This window comes from Staurois parvus, unplaced genomic scaffold (assembly GCF_062004578.1).
Source record: "Staurois parvus isolate SC_StPar_1 unplaced genomic scaffold, SC_StPar_1.0 ptg000285l, whole genome shotgun sequence".
In the NCBI taxonomy this organism is placed as follows: Eukaryota; Metazoa; Chordata; class Amphibia; order Anura; family Ranidae; genus Staurois; species Staurois parvus.
Window position 1 is genome coordinate 1,059,661 of NW_028318081.1, and position 20,610 is coordinate 1,080,270.

The following is a 20,610-nucleotide window of genomic DNA, read 5'->3' on the forward strand; positions in this document are numbered from 1 at the left end:
CAACCATTGCACAGAGCAGGTAAGTATAACATGTTTTGTTTAAAAAAAAAAAAAAAAAAATTACAACCTTTAGATTCACTTTAATCATAAATGATGGCGCTAGAATGACTGCTCTCACTCTGATGTCCGCAGAAATACCTCATGTGTGGTGCAAACAGCATTTACATATGTGTGCCAGATCTATGTGTGTGTCACCACAGGAGGGGGGGAGTGGGGTTAATTTTTTGTAATATTTTTGCGTGTTTCATTTTTTTGACACTTTTTTTTTTTTTTTTTTGTACATTTAATTTAACTTCATTGCTATCACAAAGGGTGTACAAGCTCCTGCTTTTGGCAGGTGACAGGTACACTTTATAGAGACATTGGGACACCCGGTTTTGCCCCTGCCCTCCAAATCATCTGATCAAATACAGATCTGTTTGATCAGATGTTTCCCTGCCAGGTAATGACGGCTCTAAAATCAGAAATGACAAAACCCTTGTTGCTTCTAGCTTCATTTGGTCACAGAGGAGATGGGGGAGTGGATGTTCCTCCATCTCCTGTTTGGTCAGCCCCCCCAACCGCTTGCCTGGTAGAGCCCAAGAATGGTGGTGGGCAGGAGTGGGGAGGCTCACTTTTACATGAAAGCTGATTGCAGCACTAAAAAAAAAAGGGTGCCAGGGTCATGGCTGCAGCCATGATCCTGGCATAACCACCAGCTGTCCAGGATGTGTCTATATATGTACGTTGGATGGTGAGTGGTGAAAGAGTTTGTTCAATTTACATTGGTGACCAGTGGAGGAGGGTCCCATTACCTTGGTAGTCAGTGGAGTAGGGACCAAATTAGTTTGGTGGTCAATGAAGGAGGGCCCCATTTTCATGGTGGTCATTGGAGGAGGATCCCATTACATTGTTGGTCAGTGGAGAAGGACCCAGTTACACTGGCAGTCAATGAAGAAAGGCTCCGTTATATTGGTGGTCAATGGAGAAGGACCCCGTTACATTGGTGGTCATTAAAGAAGGGTCTTCTTATATTGTTGGTCGGTGGAGAAGGGCCCTGTTGCATTGTTGGTCAGTGGAGAAGGGCCCCCTTACATTGTCGGTCAGTGGAGAAGGGCCTTGTTACACTGATGGTCCATGGAGAAGGGTCATCTTACATTGGTGGTCAGTGGAGGAGAGGCCCGTTACGTTGGTGGTCAGTGGAGGAGAGGCCCGTTACGTTGGTGGTCAGTGGAGGAGAGGCCTGTTACATTGGTGGTCAGTGGAGGAGAGGCCCGTTACATTGGTGGTCAGTGGAGGAGAGGCCCGTTACATTGGTGGTCAGTGGAGGAGAGGCCCGTTACATTGGTGGTCAGTGGAGGAGAGGCCTGTTACATTGGTGGTCAGTGGAGGAGAGGCCTGTTACATTGGTGGTAAGTGGAGGAGAGGCCTGTTACATTGGTGGTCCAGTGGAGGAGAGACTCATTACATTGGTGTTCAGTGGAGGAGGGGCCCGTTTCATTGGTGGTCAGTGGAGGAGGGGCCCGTTTCATTGGTGGTCAGTGAAGGAGGGGCCCGTTACATTGGTGGTCAGTAGAGGAGGAACCCCGTTACATTGTGGTCAGTGGAGGAGGGGCCCGTTACATTGTGGTCAGTGGAGGAGGGGCCCGTTACATTGGTGGTCAGTGGAGGAGGGGCCCGTTACATTGGTGGTCAGTAGAGGAGGAACCCCGTTACATTGTGGTCAGTAGAGGAGGGGCCTATTACATTGTGGTCAATGGAGGAGGGGCCCGTTACATCGGTGGTCAGTAGAGGAGGAACCCCGTTACATTGTGGTCAGTGGAGGAGGGGCCCATTACATTGTGGTCAGTGGAGGAGGGGCCCTTTACATTTGTGGTCAGTAGAGGAGGAACCCCGTTACACTGTGGTCAGTGGAGGAGGGGCCCATTACATTGTGGTCAGTGGAGGAGGGGTCTGTTACACTGGTGGTCAGTAGAGGAGGAACCCTGTTACATTGGTGGTCAGTGGAGGAGGGACCCGTTAAATTGGTGGTCAGTGGAGGAGGGACCCGTTACATTGGTGGTCAGTGGAGGAGGGACCAGTTACAATGGTGGTCAGTGGAGGAGGGACCCGTTACATTGATGGTCAGTGGAGGAAGAACCTGTTACATTGGTGATCAGTGGAGGAGGGGCCCGTTACATTGGTGGTCAGTGGAGGAGCCCGTTACATTGGTGGTCAGTGGAAGAGGAACCTGTTACATTGGTGGTCAATGGAAGAGGGCCCCATATGATGATGGACATTAGGAAGAATGGCCCTTACATGGGATGTTCCATCTCCCTTATTGGTCCACCTTTTCTCCTTCACTTCACAGTAAACAATCTTTCATTAATCCCTATATCCTTCACCTTACTGACAAAGGTTCTAGTTCTTGTTACTCAAAGCTAAAACAAGTGTTTTAGAAGGCGCTGTGCTTTAAAAGGAATGTGTAGTGGTTTTCTACATGTGTGTTCATATTTATTATTGTCCAGTTTATTATGGCCAGGATTACAAAAAATGAATTAAAAAATATAAATTGTTTTTTTTATAGTCCAGTAAATCTAGAATATTGCATATATTGTAGCCTCCTATCCAGACAGTAGGGGGAGCACTAGTCGTCTTGTCACATCAGCAGCACAATCACATTTCAACTGTGATAAAAGAAATCGGTTGTTTAAAATGCAGCCCTGATCATTCCGTTATCAGATGACTCAATATGAGGATTCAGCCAGACAAAGGAAGCCTCAAAGCAAGCTGTTCTACTATGCTGCCTCGTTAGCCAACCCATAGTGCTCTAGGAATCCTTTTTTTTTTAATGCTGTACATATATTTTTAGCAAACATCTGCATATAGATAATTAAAAATATGTATAGGTGTTTATAAACTTAAAACAAATCATAAAATTGACCCCCAAATCATTAGTCTAGGTTCACACCTAAGCGTTTTCCGTTGCGTTTTGCAGAAACACACAGCAGTCCATGATTTCCTATGGGACAGGTTCACATCTCCGCATTTTCACCCGATGCATTTTTTGGAAAGGGTCAGGGACTTTAACTGCAAAACGTTGCGTTTATGATTCTATAGACTTCAATGGAGATGCTGCAGAAAAGCATGTAGTGTGTTTATGATGCGTTTTGCATTTTAATCTACCCTGCAACAAGTTGGGAAAAAAAAGCGTAAAAAATGCATGTGCAAAAAACGTAAAATGCATCTCAAAAAGGATTGCAGAAACGGATCAAACACAAACTGCATAGGTGTGAACTCAGCCTTATAGATTTCCTTCAAAAATAAAGTGAACTATAGACAAAACCTTCTTCCTTTTTTTTTTTTTTTTTTTTTTTTTAAGTTTTGGGTAGAGCAGTAAACGGTAAAGCTCCTACCCAGGTTTTGTTGCTGTCTGTGTCCCTGCTGCATATATTCACCACTCTTAGTTTTCCTGGTGACCATTGTCACCAGAACGGAAAGTGAGGAAAATGCAAAATTTTAGAGTTGTCCCCAGAATAAGTGTTACTATACCCTGGAGCCTGCATTCACTATGTTCAATCTCCCCGGACCCTGCATTCACTATATCTGGTCTCCCCAGACCCCGCATTCACTATATCTGGTCTCCCCGGACCCTGCATTCACTATATCTATCTGGTCTCCCCAGACCCCGCATTCACTATATCCGATCTCCCCGGACCCTGCATTCACTATATCCAATCTCCCCGGACCCTGCATTCACTATATCCGGTCTCCCCGGACCCTGCATTCACTATATCCGATCTCCCCGAACCCTGCATTCACTATATCCAATCTCCCCGGACCCTGCATTCACTATATCCGATCTCCCCGGACCCTGCATTCACTATATCCGATCTCCCCGGACCCTGCATTCACTATATCTGGTCTCCCCGGACCCTGCATTCACTATATCTGGTCTCCCCGGACCCTGCATTCACTATATCTGGTCTCCCCGGACCCTGCATTCACTATATCTGGTCTCCCCGGACCCTGCATTCACTATATCCGATCTCCCCGGACCCTGCATTCACTATATCCGGTCTCCCCGGACCCTACATTCACTATATCCGGTCTCCCCGGACCCTACATTCACTATATCCGATCTCCCCGGACCCTGCATTCACTATATCTGGTCTCCACGGACCCTGCATTCACTATATCCGGTCTCCCCGGACCCTACATTCACTATATACAATCTCCCCGGACCCTGCATTCACTATATCTGGTCTCCCCGGACCCCGCATTCACTATATCTGGTCTCCACGGACCCTGCATTCACTATATCCGATCTCCCCGGACCCCGCATTCACTATATCCGATCTCCCCGGACCCCGCATTCACTATATCCGATCTCCCCGGACCCTGCATTCACTATATCCGATCTCCCTGGACCCTGCATTCACTATATCCGGTCTCCCCGGACCCTGCATTCACTATATCCGGTCTCCCCGGACCCTGCATTCACTATATCCGATCTCCCCGGACCCTGCATTCACTATATCCGATCTCCCCGGACCCTGCATTCACTATATCCGATCTCCCCGGACCCTGCATTCACTATATCTGGTCTCCCCGGACCCTGCATTCACTATATCTGGTCTCCCCGGACCCTGCATTCACTATATCTGGTCTCCCCGGACCCTGCATTCACTATATCCGATCTCCCCGGACCCTGCATTCACTATATCCGGTCTCCCCGGACCCTACATTCACTATATACAATCTCCCCGGACCCTGCATTCACTATATCCGATCTCCCCGGACCCTGCATTCACTATATCTGGTCTCCCCGGACCCCGCATTCACTATATCTGGTCTCCACGGACCCTGCATTCACTATATCCGATCTCCCCGGACCCCGCATTCACTATATCCGATCTCCCCGGACCCTGCATTCACTATATCCGGTCTCCCCGGACCCCGCATTCACTATATCTGGCCTCCCCGGACCCCGCATTCACTATATCTGGTCTCCCCGGACCCTGCATTCACTATATCCGGTCTCCCCGGACCCCGCATTCACTATATCTGGTCTCCCTGGATCCTGCATTCACTATATCTGGTCTCCCTGCATCCTGCATTCACTATATCTGGTCTCCCCGGACCCCGCATTCACTATATCTGGTTTCCCCGGACCCCGCATTCACTATATCTGGTCTCTCCGGACCCCGCATTCACTATATCTGGTCTCCCCGGACCCCGCATTCACTATATCTGGTCTCCCCGGACCCCGCATTCACTATATCTGGTCTCCCCGGACCCTGCATTCACTATATCTGGTCTCCCCGGACCCTGCATTCACTATATCTCGTCTCCCACAGTACACACAACATGGAAATGTAATTATTTAAGTAAATATAACCTGCTAAATACTTTTTCTCATTAGCAGTATATAGCAGTCATGTGACTCCTATCAGTGTCTAGCAGAACACTGGTTAAAGCTTGTAGCAGTTTTCATTCTTCTTTCACTGTCCTATGAGGCTGCAGGACCCCTGACCCTCTGTCCGGACAGTGCTGATTGGCCCTGTGCTGATCACATGCATCCTCCCAAGAACAAAAAAAAAAACCCTCTCTAGAAATACACACCAAACTGAGCATGTGCAGAGTGCATCTTAGGGCTCTGTACTATCAGCAGATGGATTGGGGACAGTAGAAGAAGGGGAGGTACAGAGAAGACAGGATCAAACAGCCTTTTTACACAATGCAGAGGAATAACCCCTTAGGTGCCACAGTGAGTATAACAAGCATGCTTTACTACATATACAGACTGATTTTACTGTTGTGGGTTTAGTAACACTTTATATAGGAAGTAAGGGCAAACACATTATTGGGACATTATCTAAGTACCAATAACGTACTTCTAATGATGCTTCCTTCTTGAAAAATGTTTAATTGCATGCAGCCTCTGATGGTAATGTCACCAATTTTTAGTTCCACTTATGAAACCAACAGTCAAGGTTGGAGCACAGTGGTCACAATGGGTCACTCACTCTGCAGCTTTTCTCTTCAGAAAACATCCTGTATTCCTTTCAAGGACCACAAGGTGTTCTATGATTGGACAAGGGAGGATCATGGTGCTCATACTCCTCTTATCCAATCACAGAACGCCTTGTATTTTTAAAAAAGAATTCAAGCCCTTTTTTAAATGGAGAATCTGCAAAACGAGTGATCACTTTGCTCCAGCCGTGACTGTCAGTTTCATCGCCTGAACTTTATCGGTGACATGACGGTCAGAGGCTACATGTATCTGCTTCCGCTATGGGATGCGCACCATTCACGGTGCTTCACTGGTACTTTGCTAATGTCCTAAAATAGTTTTTGCCCACACTTCAGCTTTGAATGCATGTAAATGTGAAAATGGCTTGTCTGACAACAGGGCTCCTTTAAAGAGGAACTGAACCCTCCTATCCTGTACAGCCAAGAAAGCTCAATAGTTGACATGGTGCTGTCCATATGAGACCAGCTATTCGATGGCTTGACAGTTTGGTTGAAAACACAAGCAACTGTAAGGCCTTTTTCACACCTATGCTTTTTTTTAGTGTGTTTTGCAGAAATGCCCTACAGTCTATTTAAAATGATTGCCTATGGGACACGTTCACATCTATGCATTTTCAGCCACTGTGTTTTTGGAAAGAGGTACTTTTTTTCCTCCCCACAGCAGATTGCGTTTTTGGTGCAATAGACTTCAACACGTTTTTCTTTTTGTTTGTTTTTTGTCAATAGGAAACTCTCTGGCAACTCAAGTGGATTCAAAGTTGCAGCAACTTTTAAAAGGTTCCTGCGCTACTTTGATGCAACTTCGTGTATCGGAGGGTGTAAAGTCGCACCAAAGTAGTGCAGGAACATTTCCAAAGTTGCTGCAACTTTGAAAAGGTTACTGCACTATTTTGATATGAATTTGAGTGCCAGAAAAGTCACATCAAAGTTTTTTTCTTGAGAAAGGGGGCCCAACTTCTGATCTTGAGAAAGGGGGCCCAACTTCTGATCTTGAGAAAGGGGGCCCAACTTCTGATCTTGAGAAAGGGGGCCCAACTTCTGATCTTGAGAAAGGGGGCCCAACTTCTGATCTTGAGAAAGGGGGCCCAACTTCTGATCTTGAGAAAGGGGGCCCAACTTTTGATCTTGCATACAGCTATATACCTTTCGCTTTCCTTTTTTCCGTCCCTTTCACTTTCCTTTTTTCAGTCCCTTTCGCTCTCCTTTTTTCCGTCCCTTTCGCTCTCCTTTTTTCCGTCCCTTTCGCTCTCCTTTTTTCCGTCCCTTTCGCTCTCCTTTTTTCCGTCCCTTTCGCTCTCCTTTTTTCCGTCCCTTTCGCTCTCCTTTTTTCTGTCCCTTACTCTTTTTTTTCCCTCCCCTTCTCGCTCTCTTTTTTTCCTCCCTCTTTTTCCTCCCCCTCTCTCTTTTCTTTTTTTTTCTCCCCCCCCCCCCCCCTCTTTTCTTTTTTTTCTCTGCCGCTCTTTTTCTTTCTTGAGATAAATGTGTGTGTGCACAGCCAATATAAATGAACACGTCCATGTACAAGACTGTTGCAGATTAGCTTTGGCAGGAGGGTTGGTGTTGCTAAAGAAGATATGTCACCATGACTTGACATTTTCTGCTGTAATGTACAGTACGAAACTAACTGCCTGATAATGACGGTATCCATGTATTTAGGTCACATTTTACCTTTCTTTTGAAATCCTTGCTATTGCTACAACTTTGCACAACGCGACTGTTGTATTTATGTTCACAACACATTGGTGACCTTTTATGTTGAATTTGAAGCAAAGAAAAAAAAAAAGAAAACATTTGCTTCCCAGCTTCCAGGTAGATGTTAGGTGTACATTTCAACCTGCAGTTCAAAACTGTTGATTGGCAGCTAGCTGTTTGTCGCTGAGAACACAGACAGTTGCTGAATCCTTTGCCAGTGCTAAAATCGACTTAAAGAGGTGGGTGGAAAACCTTGGTGCAGAGGTGGACTGACCATTTTGAAACTCGGGCACTGCCCGAGGGCCCGGGGTCAGTAGGGGGCCCCATGAGATGCCCCTGGTACCTTTTTCATAGGCTTTTTTGAGTTTGGGCAAGGACACAGGGGCCCCATGATCCCCTATTGCCCGGGGGCCCCATGAGTTGTCAGTCCGCCCCTGCCTTGGTGTAATAGGTGCACAGCTGCCATTTTTCCAGTACAGTCTGGATCCTATAACTCAGCCTTTTTGACATGGAGGAACCCTTGAAATAACTTTCTAGTCTCAAGGAACCCCTGATTACTAGCATGATGGTTGCTGGGAATAATGCTCCTTACATTGGTGGTCAGTGGGAAGAATCCCTCCTACAGCTAAAGAGATCATGGTGTCAGTGGTTGCTCAAGGAACCCTAGGACTCCACAGAAACCCTGGTTGAGAAAGGCTGATGAGTCTTGCCTATTTTAAAAACATATTGTAATCGGTGCTGGAACATTTTGGATGTGGGAAGTATTGTATCACACATTCAAGTAAGCCCGTCTGCTTTTTTTAACCGTTTTAAAGACTTAAGTCCTCATTAAGATTAGACACTACAAGTTGCCTGTGGTTACGTTTATTACCCAGAAAATACTATTGTGTGTTTCGTTCTGAAATTGTTTTTATTTGTGTTACTAAGGGTATATTCACACCACATTTGATGGGACTGCATTGGGTGGCTATTCCAGCACAGTCCCAACGTATGAACAAGGCAAAAGGCCTCATCTTCTCCCTACCCTATCTAGACACTAAGCACCACCCATCTTTCAATAATGCCTACATAATGCCTGTAGACCCTGGGGGGGACTCTAAATGCTACTGCCTTTTGGCTTGTGCCTGCTTAGTTATACAGGATGGATCTATTGCCTACAAGCCCCCTTTGAACTGCTTTTTTGACACTTGATGCAGCTTGGCTGGGGCTGTCTTATGGCGACTTCAGGGCTGGAAATCGTCTGGACCAGTGGGGTTACCACATTTGGTCATCTGTGTGGGTGCTGGCAGATATTGGCAGACTAGTTTTGTTATTCTATGGCTATGTGTAATTCCAATGTATGTATATAATATGAACTCATCTACACCACCCTCTTCCACTGTTCACCCCTGATGAAAGAAAATATTCTGAAACGCGTTGGTGCTCCAAATATGAAGCCATAGTGGAACAAATGAGGATGTTCTACACATACAAGCTAATGTTGTTTGCCTTCTTTGAAACAGCCATTCATATTCATGTTTTATCTATGAGTCAAACTATATATTTTTTTTTTTTATTCATATTTAATAAAGTTTTTTGTATTTTACCTAAGTGTGCTTTGTAGTTGCCCTTAAAGTCCCGTACCATTTCTTTTTGGGGGTTCTCTGCTTTCTCTGTCTATTTGAGATGTTGGCAACAGTTGATAGACTGATGTTAGTGTTTTCCTTGCTTGCCAATTCTAAGCTAAGTTTCTGTTTGTTGTCAGGCTCTGCATATTTGGCGACCAGTACTCTACATTTTCAACAAGAGGCCGACTTCCGAAAATCCAAACTGGTCGCTCAGAAAAACATGCAGATCAAGCTGCTTCCTGCCTTAACGGACAACTACATGTACCTCCTGATTGACGAGGAGACAAAGGAGGCCGCAATTGTAGATCCGGTACAGCCACAGAAGGTACTGGTAACGCTTTTATTTAAAGTGAACCTGTCCATTCCTCAAGGATGTACATATTGTTTATATCATCATAATATGTTTCAATAGTTATTTCCAATGTACTTCTTTTCCTAAAAAGTGCAAATTATTGAACACTGTTGCTGAAATGCATGTTTTGACACTTGTCAAAGGTCTTCAGCTAAACCCTTACCTCCATCTCTAACCACTGTGATGGTCTTTGATGTGCCAGTTGACACCTGGGCTTCATCTGTGCACCAAGTGTGAGGCAAAATGGCAGCAACCTGTGGGAGAATAATTGGGTTTCTCAGGACAGACTACAGCACAGTTTTTGTGCCTTGAATTTGGATAGGTAAGGTGGTTGTAGGCTAAATGATTCATATCTTACAATGGGTTCTGCAGCACTGAAAAAGAATAGGGTTGCTTGCCCTTCTATCCAACACCTGATTATTATGAGGCCTATGTATGGCTATTCTGGAATTAAGGGAAGCCTTGGAAATTTTGGAATTGGGACTGAGCACTGGTCTCCAAGCTTGGTGGAGCTTCCAAATAAATAAAATTATTTCTGTACTGTAGAGCTCTCTACTGCAAGGTGTAGCCCCATTTCAGTCCCTGGGAGAATGAGCTTGTATGGCATTGATGCACTCAACCTTTCCTTTTATACAAGTTATTTACGGAAATGACTGAATGATGAGTATGATAGGTGAGTCTGATGAGAATAAATTTGTGGATGATCAGTTGCAGGAGGAGCTGGCAGATCCCTAGGGGCTTGACAAGGGAAAGGTGGACAGTCTGGTCAGACAAGGTGACCTGGTTCGAACTTTCCATGCTGCATTTTGGAACTCTCTGGTCAACTCCAAACACCAGTTAGTGAGAGAACGAACCCAGGCAGTTGTACTGAAAGTCCTGATATTTAAATGAGATTGAGCAAGCAGTAAAAACACTGGATCGAAATGGGATAGTGACCTGCTTATGAATTACATCTACAAGGGGTTTGAAAAGCCTACAGAGAACAGCAGTGCTATATTGCTACAGTAGCATGAAAAAGCATTAGTAATAGGAGGCCTTGGTTCAATAGTCCGAGTTCTGACCTCTCGAAAAAAAAACAGCTATTCATAACCAAAGTGTCCATAGCCAGCTTGGAATGAGAATGAAGGCTTTTGAACAGTTAGGCAACTGTCTGTTCCTTGAGCAAGATCCCCAACATGTGCTCAATTCAGGTACGAGCGCTTGCAAACAAGCGATCTATCACTGCTTTAAAATATCAAACAATACAATACACACAGTATTATTCTGCATTTGACCATCGACTGACAATATTGATCAAAAAGAAAATCTATTAGTTATAAATGGTACACTCACTTAATAGATCTGAATTATAATTAGTTCTCCTGAAACATGCAGATGTTTGTTCAGTAAGTCAGAAGCGATTTAACAAAATCCTTAAATTCTAAATATTTTTGCTGCTGCGGCAAATTATAAAAAAAAAATATATATATATATATATATATATATATAAAATGAAATTAAGGAAACCACTACTGATGCAGAAACAGAACCTGATGCTGCAAACAAAAAAAAAAAAATTTAACAGAGGAAAAAAAAATGAGAACCACAGTAACACCTGTGGTCAGGTGCATTGCTTGGGCCAATCATGGTTCTCACAATGCACTGCGAGAACGCAGTGCATTGTGCGGCGTTTGGTGGGCAAACGGCCGATGTTTGAGTCAAACTTGCGTTCAGCTCGAACATCGAGCCCAACACTAGTTGATATAATTGAGAAATATAGTGCCCCATTGATGGTGTCATTAGGGGGGATGGTGCTTCATCATTTGTCAGTTGGTGCAGTAGTGCCCCAGGGGCCAGATAAAGGCAAGCAAAGGACCACATCTGGCCCCTGGGCCGCAGTTTGGAGACCACTGAAATAGAGGATCATCGATCTGGAATTTTTATTTAGTTTTAGTCACCATTGAATGATTATATAATCGTATTGATAAATATTTGTACTGCTCTGCCCTGACATAGGACTAGGACAGACAATCTTTGGGTGCTTAAAACTCAGGACATTATTGTTGAGATTCTTGAATTAATGATTGGTGCAAAAATCCGAAATGATCAATTCATTGGGATTGACACATGGCCAGATAAGATTAAACTGGTTTTCTGCTTCTCCAAACAGGTTGTTGATGCAGTGAAGAAGCATGGCGTGAACTTGACATCGGTCCTCACCACACACCACCACTGGTAGAATACTCTGCGCTTTCTTTTACACTTTCTAGACTTCACTTGTATATTAACATGGAATTCTAGCTCAAGCTTTTTTTTTTCTAATTTTGGATAGAACTGGGAACAGCTAGGACATCTGTCAGATTGTGTATTGCTGTCTAATTGGGAAGATTTTCCCCCAATTCTTGTCATAGAGACTGCAATCACCAGGACAGATAATGATTGGAAATCTCACATTTTTTAGTTGTCACTGGTTCTGGAGGTGAGGGATAATCTTTGATTGAGCTTTGTTCTTGTGATGCCCTCCTCCTGTATTATCATGTATGCAGGTCTTTGAACTTTGTCTTAAAGCGGTGCTCCACCCAGAAGGGGAATTTCTGCTTTAAGGACTGGTCCCCCGCTCCCGGTAAGGATTGGCAGCTTTGGGGAGTGGGGGGAGATGTAGTTGCCTTAAGTAAGCTCCAGTGTTTCCGTGCTGGAGTTGTGGGCAAGGCCACTGCCATTCCGCACATGATGGTATTCAGACCTGGCAGTTGGCTAATCAGGCCCAGGCACTGTCCCATCGAGGAGGTGAGTGTTCTCCTTTATTGCTACATGGTCTCTTACCCAGAAGCCTGAGCCCATTAGAACAACAGAGCAAAGGCTTGGACGGAGCAGGAAGGTGGTGGGGGCATGGAGGGTCAAGTATAACTTGCTAGAAAAGTGGCTATCTGCAGATACTGTCACTGTGCCCTGTATATAACAGTGTGTCTTTAAAGTGACTATTCTTAGCTGAGGATAATGATGAAGCTTAGCACTGAAGTCAGGAAAACCAGTTTCTGAAAGGCACACAAAGGAGGTTATATTAAGCATCTTGTAGGATGTTCTTACGTTTAACAGGCTTACAGGTTCACTTTAAAGTACAATTAAAGGTTCTTGCATGACAGTTTAAACAGTTATAAAATCTATCATGTGATGCACAAGCCCCATAAAGTAAAACAAAACACTTCCTTTATCTTCCCTAAGCCTCCTTTATATGTATCTCACACGCTCCCCCTCGCAGACACTGCCGCTCACTGTGGAAGAGTTACAGCAACAGAGGCAGTGGATGGGACTAGGTGTGGCCAGGTGCTGATTAACAAGCTACAGGCTTGTGAATCATTAGTAACATCCTCTCATCCTGCTACATGAGTGACAACCCTGCTCTGAATTCAGGAGCAATGCAGCATTGTTGTCACACCATCACAGGAAGATGCTTTATGTGGTCTTCAATGGCAGGATCTAAGAGAAAATTGTGTGCAGATGCACTTATTAATTGCTGCAGCACCAGCATTTGTTTTAATAGGAGGCCATAGTTCTGCTTAAAGCGGTGGTAAACACTGCTGGCACACTTGTATCTACAGGGAAGCTTACCTGTAGGTACAAGGAATATCTCCTAAACGTGCACTAGGAGTGACATCATCGTGCCTCTGCCATTCAAACGGCCACAGCCCACGAACCCAGAAGAAAGACCAGGTGAAGATGGAAACCCTGTCAGCGGTGACGGCCTACCACTGGAGGGCTTCATTTTAAGGTAAATATGTGATGCATATTATGCCATTACCTTGCTGGGGGATTTTTTTTACATTTTTATTTATGTAACTTTACTATCACTTTAAGGTTGGAGTTGGTGAAATGTAATATCCTCTGTTTAAAAATTTTTCTTTTTACTAGGGACCATGCAGGAGGCAATGAGAAACTTGTGAAAATGATGTCAGGGCTGAAGGTTTATGGTGGGGACAGCAGAGTTGGAGCATTAACCCAGAGAGTTTCCCATCTAAGCACCTTTCAGGTAAGTCAGGGAACCCGTGCATGGAAGGAACACGATCTGAAATACCTTGTAGTAGCCTGACTCCTCCCTTGAAAAATGTTAGTTTAAAGGAAACAATAATAATTTTGCATTTCAGCTAGTTCAAAGGACACAGTGGCACCAAATTTCATTTTTGCTATACTATATGGCCAAACGTTTGTGGACACCTGACCATCACACCTATTTGAGCGTGTTGGACATCATATTGCAAAACCATGGGCTTTAATATAGATGTGCCCCACTTTGTGGCTATAACAGCCTTCACTCCATGGGATGTGTCTGGGAATTTGTGACCATTCGGCCAAAAGAGCAGTTGTGAGGTCAAGTACTGATGTTGAAGCAGTGAAGAGTTGGCCAGCAACCAGTGTTCTAATTCATCCCAAAGGGTGTTCAGTAGTGTTGAGGTCAGGCTCTATGGAGACCACACAAATTCCTTCACATCAGACCCATCAAACCATGTCTTTATGGAGCTGGCTTTCATGCTGGAACAGAAAAGGATCTTTCCTAAACTCTTACCACAACATTGGAAGCTCACAATTGTCTTTTTGTGCTGTAGTATTAGCTGTACACTTCATTGGAAACATCTGAACTCAATAATTTACTAGGGTGTCCACATACTTATTGCCAGGAGTCCATAAACTTTTGGCCTTATAGCGTATATCTTGTTCAGTTGCCTTACCAGGAAAGTATCCGTTTTACAGGAAACACAGTAATCGTCCAGTAACCTTCCCCATGTTCCCCTGCAACCCCTGTAACCAGTACTAAAGCCCTGCGAAATCTGCAGTACTTCTAAGTTGGGGGGGATAATGTGACATCTCCCCCTACTCCTCCCTCAGCATAGCATTCTGAGCAGCCAATAACCAGGCTCAACTACTGTCACATGTCACACTTTTTTGAGAAAGTCAGAACTTACATAGGAGTTGCAGGTGGTTCTGACCATTTTTTTTTTTCCATTTTCAGTCAGTGGTAGTCCTGAGTCAGGTGTGTATCAGGTTGGGTTGAACATTAATTAGTTATTAATATACCAGAGGACCAACCAGCGGGTTTTGTAGCTAACCAACTTTTTTGCCTCCAAAAATAAACCGTAATTGGTTGGTCGTTTGTTATATGTCAGGTGAAATTTTGTCCTGTTTTAGGTGGGGTCCCTTCATGTGAAGTGTCTCTACACACCATGTCACACCTCAGGACATATCTGCTACTATGTGACAAAGCCCAACAGCTCCGAGCCACCAGCGATCTTCACAGGTGAGCCTCCATCTTGAATCATGGCAGCCACTCAACCGTAGAAAATCTCGAAAATTGGTCTGTACCTGTAGGGACTGCTTTTAAGTCAGGTGCAAAGTCTGTTTTTATATTAATGTGTCACAGATCTTTCTATAGGTGAATTATTAAAATTTATATTCCACCATATTTTCATAAAATAAGTGAAATAATACATTTTCTTGATCAAATCTTTACAACTTTAGGTAGAATTCTTTTCCTTGTCTCTGCCCGTCCCTAATCAACCTGTAGGGTTCTAATAAAGTTCCCACCAGACGCTGCAGCACCCAGTTCTTCTAGAGCAGCGGTTCTCAACCTGTGGGTCGCGACCCCTTTGGGGGTCGAACAACCCTTTCTCAGGGGTCTCCTAAGACCATCGGAAAACACATATTTCCGATGGTCTTAGGAACCGAGACACCGCTTCTCTATCAGTTTTCAGGTGGGTCCGCCCACATGCAGATACGTCCACATTTCCCTGGACGCGATGTGTGCGTGGGATGACATGCCGCCCCTGTCATCTGGCCACATCCCCGGGATCACTCAACAGCTCCGCCTCCTCGCCAGTGTTTGGCCGCCAGAACTGTAGCTCAGGAGAGGCACACAGGCGGCCAATCACCGGCGAGGAGGAGGAGCTGAGCAGCAGCGCGAAGATTAAAGAAGATTGAGCAAGGGAGCGGCCGGAGAAGGAAGAGAGCTGACAGGTAAGTGTCTGTAGCGTGCAGATGGTGCTGCTGCAGCCAGGTATGCTGGCTGTAGATGGGAGAGGGAGGGAGCGAGCCCAGGCTGGAGCAGGAGTCAGCAAGGTAAGTATCATTGGTGTCAGTAGGAGGAATAGTGCCACTAATACCAATGATGGGGCACTATTCCTCCCACTGACACCAATGATGGGGCACTATTTCCCCCCCCCACTGACACCAACGATGGGGCACTATTTCCTCCCCCCACTGACACCAACGATGGGGCACTATTCCTCCCCCCACTGACACCAACGATGGGGCACTATTCCTCCCCCCACTGACACCAACGATGGGGCACTATTCCTCCCCCCACTGACACCAACGATGGGGCACTATTCCTCCCCCCACTGACACCAACGATGGGGCACTATTCCTCCCCCCACTGACACCAACGATGGGGCACTATTCCTCCCCCCACTGACACCAACGATGGGGCACTATTCCTCCCCCCACTGACACCAACGATGGGGCACTATTCCTCCCCCCACTGACACCAACGATGGGGCACTATTCCTCCCCCCACTGACACCAACGATGGGGCACTATTCCTCCCCCCACTGACACCAACGATGGGGCACTATTCCTCCCCCCACTGACACCAACGATGGGGCACTATTCCTCCCCCCACTGACACCAACGATGGGGCACTATTCCTCCCCCCACTGACACCAACGATGGGGCACTATTCCTCCCCCCACTGACACCAACGATGGGGCACTATTCCTCCCCCCACTGACACCAACGATGGGGCACTATTCCTCCCCCCACTGACACCAACGATGGGGCACTATTCCTCCCCCCACTGACACCAACGATGGGGCACTATTCCTCCCCCCACTGACACCAACGATGGGGCACTATTCCTCCCCCCACTGACACCAACGATGGGGCACTATTCCTCCCCCCACTGACACCAACGATGGGGCACTATTCCTCCCCCCACTGACACCAACGATGGGGCACTATTCCTCCCCCCACTGACACCAACGATGGGGCACTATTCCTCCCCCCACTGACACCAACGATGGGGCACTATTCCTCCCCCCACTGACACCAACGATGGGGCACTATTCCTCCCCCCACTGACACCAACGATGGGGCACTATTCCTCCCCCCACTGACACCAACGATGGGGCACTATTCCTCCCCCCACTGACACCAACGATGGGGCACTATTCCTCCCCCCACTGACACCAACGATGGGGCACTATTCCTCCCCCCACTGACACCAACGATGGGGCACTATTCCTCCCCCCACTGACACCAACGATGGGGCACTATTCCTCCCCCCACTGACACCAACGATGGGGCACTATTCCTCCCCCCACTGACACCAACGATGGGGCACTATTCCTCCCCCCACTGACACCAACGATGGGGCACTATTCCTCCCCCCACTGACACCAACGATGGGGCACTATTCCTCCCCCCACTGACACCAACGATGGGGCACTATTCCTCCCCCCACTGACACCAACGATGGGGCACAAATCCTCCCCCCACTGACACCAACGATGGGGCACTACCCCCCCCCCCCGACACCAGTGATGGGGCACAATTCCCCCCCACACTAGTATCAATGATGGGGCACTGTTCCCCCCCCCCCCCCCCACTGACACCAATGATGGGGCACTATTCCTCCCACACTGACACCAATGATGGGACACTATTCCTCCCACTGACACCAACGATGGGACACTATTCCTCCCACTGATACCAACGATGGGACACTATTCCTCCCACTGATACCAACGATGGGACACTATTCCTCCCACTGATACCAACGATGGGGCACTATTCCTCCCACTGATACCAATGATGGGGCACTATTCCTCCCACTGATACCAACGATTGGACAATATTCCTCTCACTGACACCAATGATGTAGCACTACTCCTCCCACTGCAAAATTACAGTTATGAAGTAGCAACGAAAAGAATTTTATGGTTGGGGGTCACCACAACATGAGGAACTGTATTAAAGGGTCGCGGCATTAGGAAGGTTGAGAACCTCTGTTCTAGAGCATCCTGAAACCCCAAAAATGTCTTTTTAATGAAAATATCGATTTCACCAAGGGCGTTGTAACTTTGGTCTGCCCACTTCTGTGTTTAGCTAACTGTCAGTGAGACCAGCTATCAAATTTGATGGCAAATAGTAGCATGGGAGGCAGAGAAAGCGTAAAGCTAAATTCCAGGTATGGATTTTATTGCATATTTACATTGGTCCAGCTCAGACCAATGCAAGGATGTATATACCATACCTGCCTGAACAGAGAATCATTGTAGTAGTCATGCTAATACAGTGATTGCTGCTCTTCCGGATATGCCAGCCACGGATGATTTTGTTTTTTATTTTTTTTTTAGGGTGGCATTCTGACCATCATTGACCCAATGAACTGGTTTCAATAAGGGTTCACCAAGACCTGAATATTATTTTAGGCAGTTTCTCTACTGTAAAAAGATTTAAGCTATGCTTGCAGCATTGTGTGGCCATATAGATTATAATAAAAGCTCCTATAGAGAGTTTACTAGGCATTTATTAACACCACTGCTGTGCTCATTTGGTGGTGGTGCTAAATTTTAAAACATGGGCCAAAATACTGGACCAGTAACATTCAGCACTTCTCATATCGTCTATACTACTGTCATGTGACATCCAGTTCCTGTATAATGAAGTCATGTGGCTAACCGACTTGTGTCTTCTCTTCCGTCAGGTGACACCCTCTTTGTGGCTGGATGTGGCAAGTTCTTTGAGGGGACAGCAGAAGAAATGTACAAAGCTCTGATTGAGATACTGGGCAAGCTTCCACCAGAGACCGTAATGTCCTAAGTCTCACCATTTTACTTTGGTTGTGACATTTATTATGGTTAAAGTGAACCTGCATCATTCCTGAACATAATAAAGTGACTATTGTGCTGTGTAAGGGACTCCATAAGGTGCCTCTCTAGCAACAAAAACTCCTTGCCAGAAATGCCGCAGCCTGTCCATATACTTGGACTGCCATGCAAATAGGTACATTGTGTCCCACAGTGCAGTGCTCAGTACCTGTGTGGCTTATTACCAGGGCTTTGTACTGTCATGTACCTATGCAAATAGCGACTTTTAGAAAGTAACTGGCATAGGTTATTCTGTGGGCAACAGTGGTGACTTTTGCTGATAAGGAGCTTCCTATGGTGTCTGTTATGCAATGTTATGGTCATCCTATCACATATCATAACAGTACCAGGTGCTCTTTAAAGGGTATGTCCACCCAGAAGTGCTATTTCCGTTATGGTGTAGTGTCCATTGCAGTTTGTAGTCTGCAGGCTCTGACAGTTCTGGCTCCATGCACTTCAATACTGAACTTGTACCAAACAGTACAGAGACCCCTCCGGGATCCTTATTTGTTGAAGCCCAACCCATGAGTTATTGATGTATGACTAAGCCTGTTAGTTGGGCAATATGTGTCAGCAAATCAAATTCTTTGAGGGTTCTCTGTTTTGGTACAATAAGGCCCCTTTCACACGGTCAGTCCGTTTTTCAGCTGTCCGTTTATGGATGAAAAACGGACAACCATGTATTTCTATGGACTAGCTGGTGTAAAGGGATGGTCATCTGTTTACATCCGTTAATGTCCGCATCCGTTTTTTTTTTTTATCGGAAAAAAAGCTATTTTTCTTGCAATAAAAAAAAAAACCCAGTGAGGACGTCGTGACGAAACATGTAGGGCGGGGCCAGTCGGATGCTGACGTCAGGACGCTCCTTGTGATTGTCGGAAGACAGCTGAATCGAGTGGAGCTTCTGTGTTCTTTTCCTTGCCTATGCGATCCATACTGGTGTCAGTTTAGACACCTTATTTGTGAGTGGCTTTTTATCTTGTAATAAACATATATTGTAAAGACATGCTGCACCATTATATTCTTCTTTTGTCTCTGAATATGGTCCCAATGCATATGGAGCTATGGTGATTACTCACTCATGAAAGAGTGCTGCAGAGTATTCCTCCTAAAAAATCTGCCTATACTACAGAGGGGTGTCTTCCAGGTGAAAATTACCACTGCAGAGTATTGCACCAAAAGTCTGGAGTTTGCTGCTTTCATCGCTCCCAGAGCAAAAGCGCTAAGGCTGGTCTATAATTTGATCAGCACTTAGCTCTAGTGAGTGTATTCTATTTATTCGGTGGTGGATTCTTCACGGGGGTTTATATTTTTTCACACGAGTTACTTTATATTTTTAAGATGTTTTGGACTTCCACATAATGATTTATGGACACTTTTTTTATGTGTTTTTTAGCACATTCCTATGTTTGATTTATTTAATGCCAAAGAAAAATATTTTTTTGGGATTTGGAGTTACTGGTATATATAATTAAGGGTGTGGCGCTTTTTTAAGATCATTTTGTTCAGAAAAAAAAAAAAACTGACGAAAAACGGATGTAAATAGATGAAAAATGGAAACGGATGAAAAACGGATGGTAAACTGATGAAAAACGGATGTAAACTGACGTGAACTGATGAAAAACTGTTGTGAACTGATCCGTTTTTTTCTTGGAAAAAAATGTGACTGAACTGATGAAAAAAATGCCCGTGTGAAAGGACCCTAAAATTCATGGAATGCCAGAGTGTCCAAATGCACTTGTATTTTTTGGAACAGACTGCAAGTCTTGGCAAATTACTGTATGTTAGTCTAACTAAAGCAGCCCATAGATGAGTCGTTGACTTGTTGACTTGATTTCCCAAACCACAAATTCGATGTGGATAAGGGAATCCTATGTACTTAACCTTTGTATTCTGACAGCAGGGAGACTTCCCTGCCATCAGAATACACTGATTAGACCTGCCAGCAATAGCCTGCAGCACTGACCAAGCAGCAAAATTAAAAAAAAAAAAAGGGCGATTGTACAGAGGTCGATCATTAGATTCAAAACAAGACAACACACAAATAGGAATACAGGAAATTAAAATG

General features: G+C 45.4%; 1 protein-coding gene across 3 annotated transcripts in view; it reads left to right on the top strand.

The window, feature by feature from the left end:
• HAGH (hydroxyacylglutathione hydrolase) overlaps nucleotides 1–20,610 on the top strand; it is a 35,837-nt gene that overhangs the window by 2,406 nt on the left and 12,821 nt on the right. For 2 of the 3 annotated variants that reach the window (XM_089682101.1, XM_089682102.1), the window contains exons 2-6: nucleotides 9,431–9,618; nucleotides 11,795–11,859; nucleotides 13,534–13,651; nucleotides 14,806–14,914; nucleotides 18,380–18,483. In XM_089682101.1, coding sequence (XP_089538227.1) covers nucleotides 9,431–9,618; nucleotides 11,795–11,859; nucleotides 13,534–13,651; nucleotides 14,806–14,914; nucleotides 18,380–18,483 — 584 coding nt within the window. Of the gene's footprint in view, nucleotides 1–5,629; nucleotides 5,729–9,430; nucleotides 9,619–11,794; nucleotides 11,860–13,533; nucleotides 13,652–14,805; nucleotides 14,915–18,379; nucleotides 18,484–20,610 lie in introns of all 3 variants that reach the window. The other variant, XM_089682103.1, reaches the window with a different exon arrangement.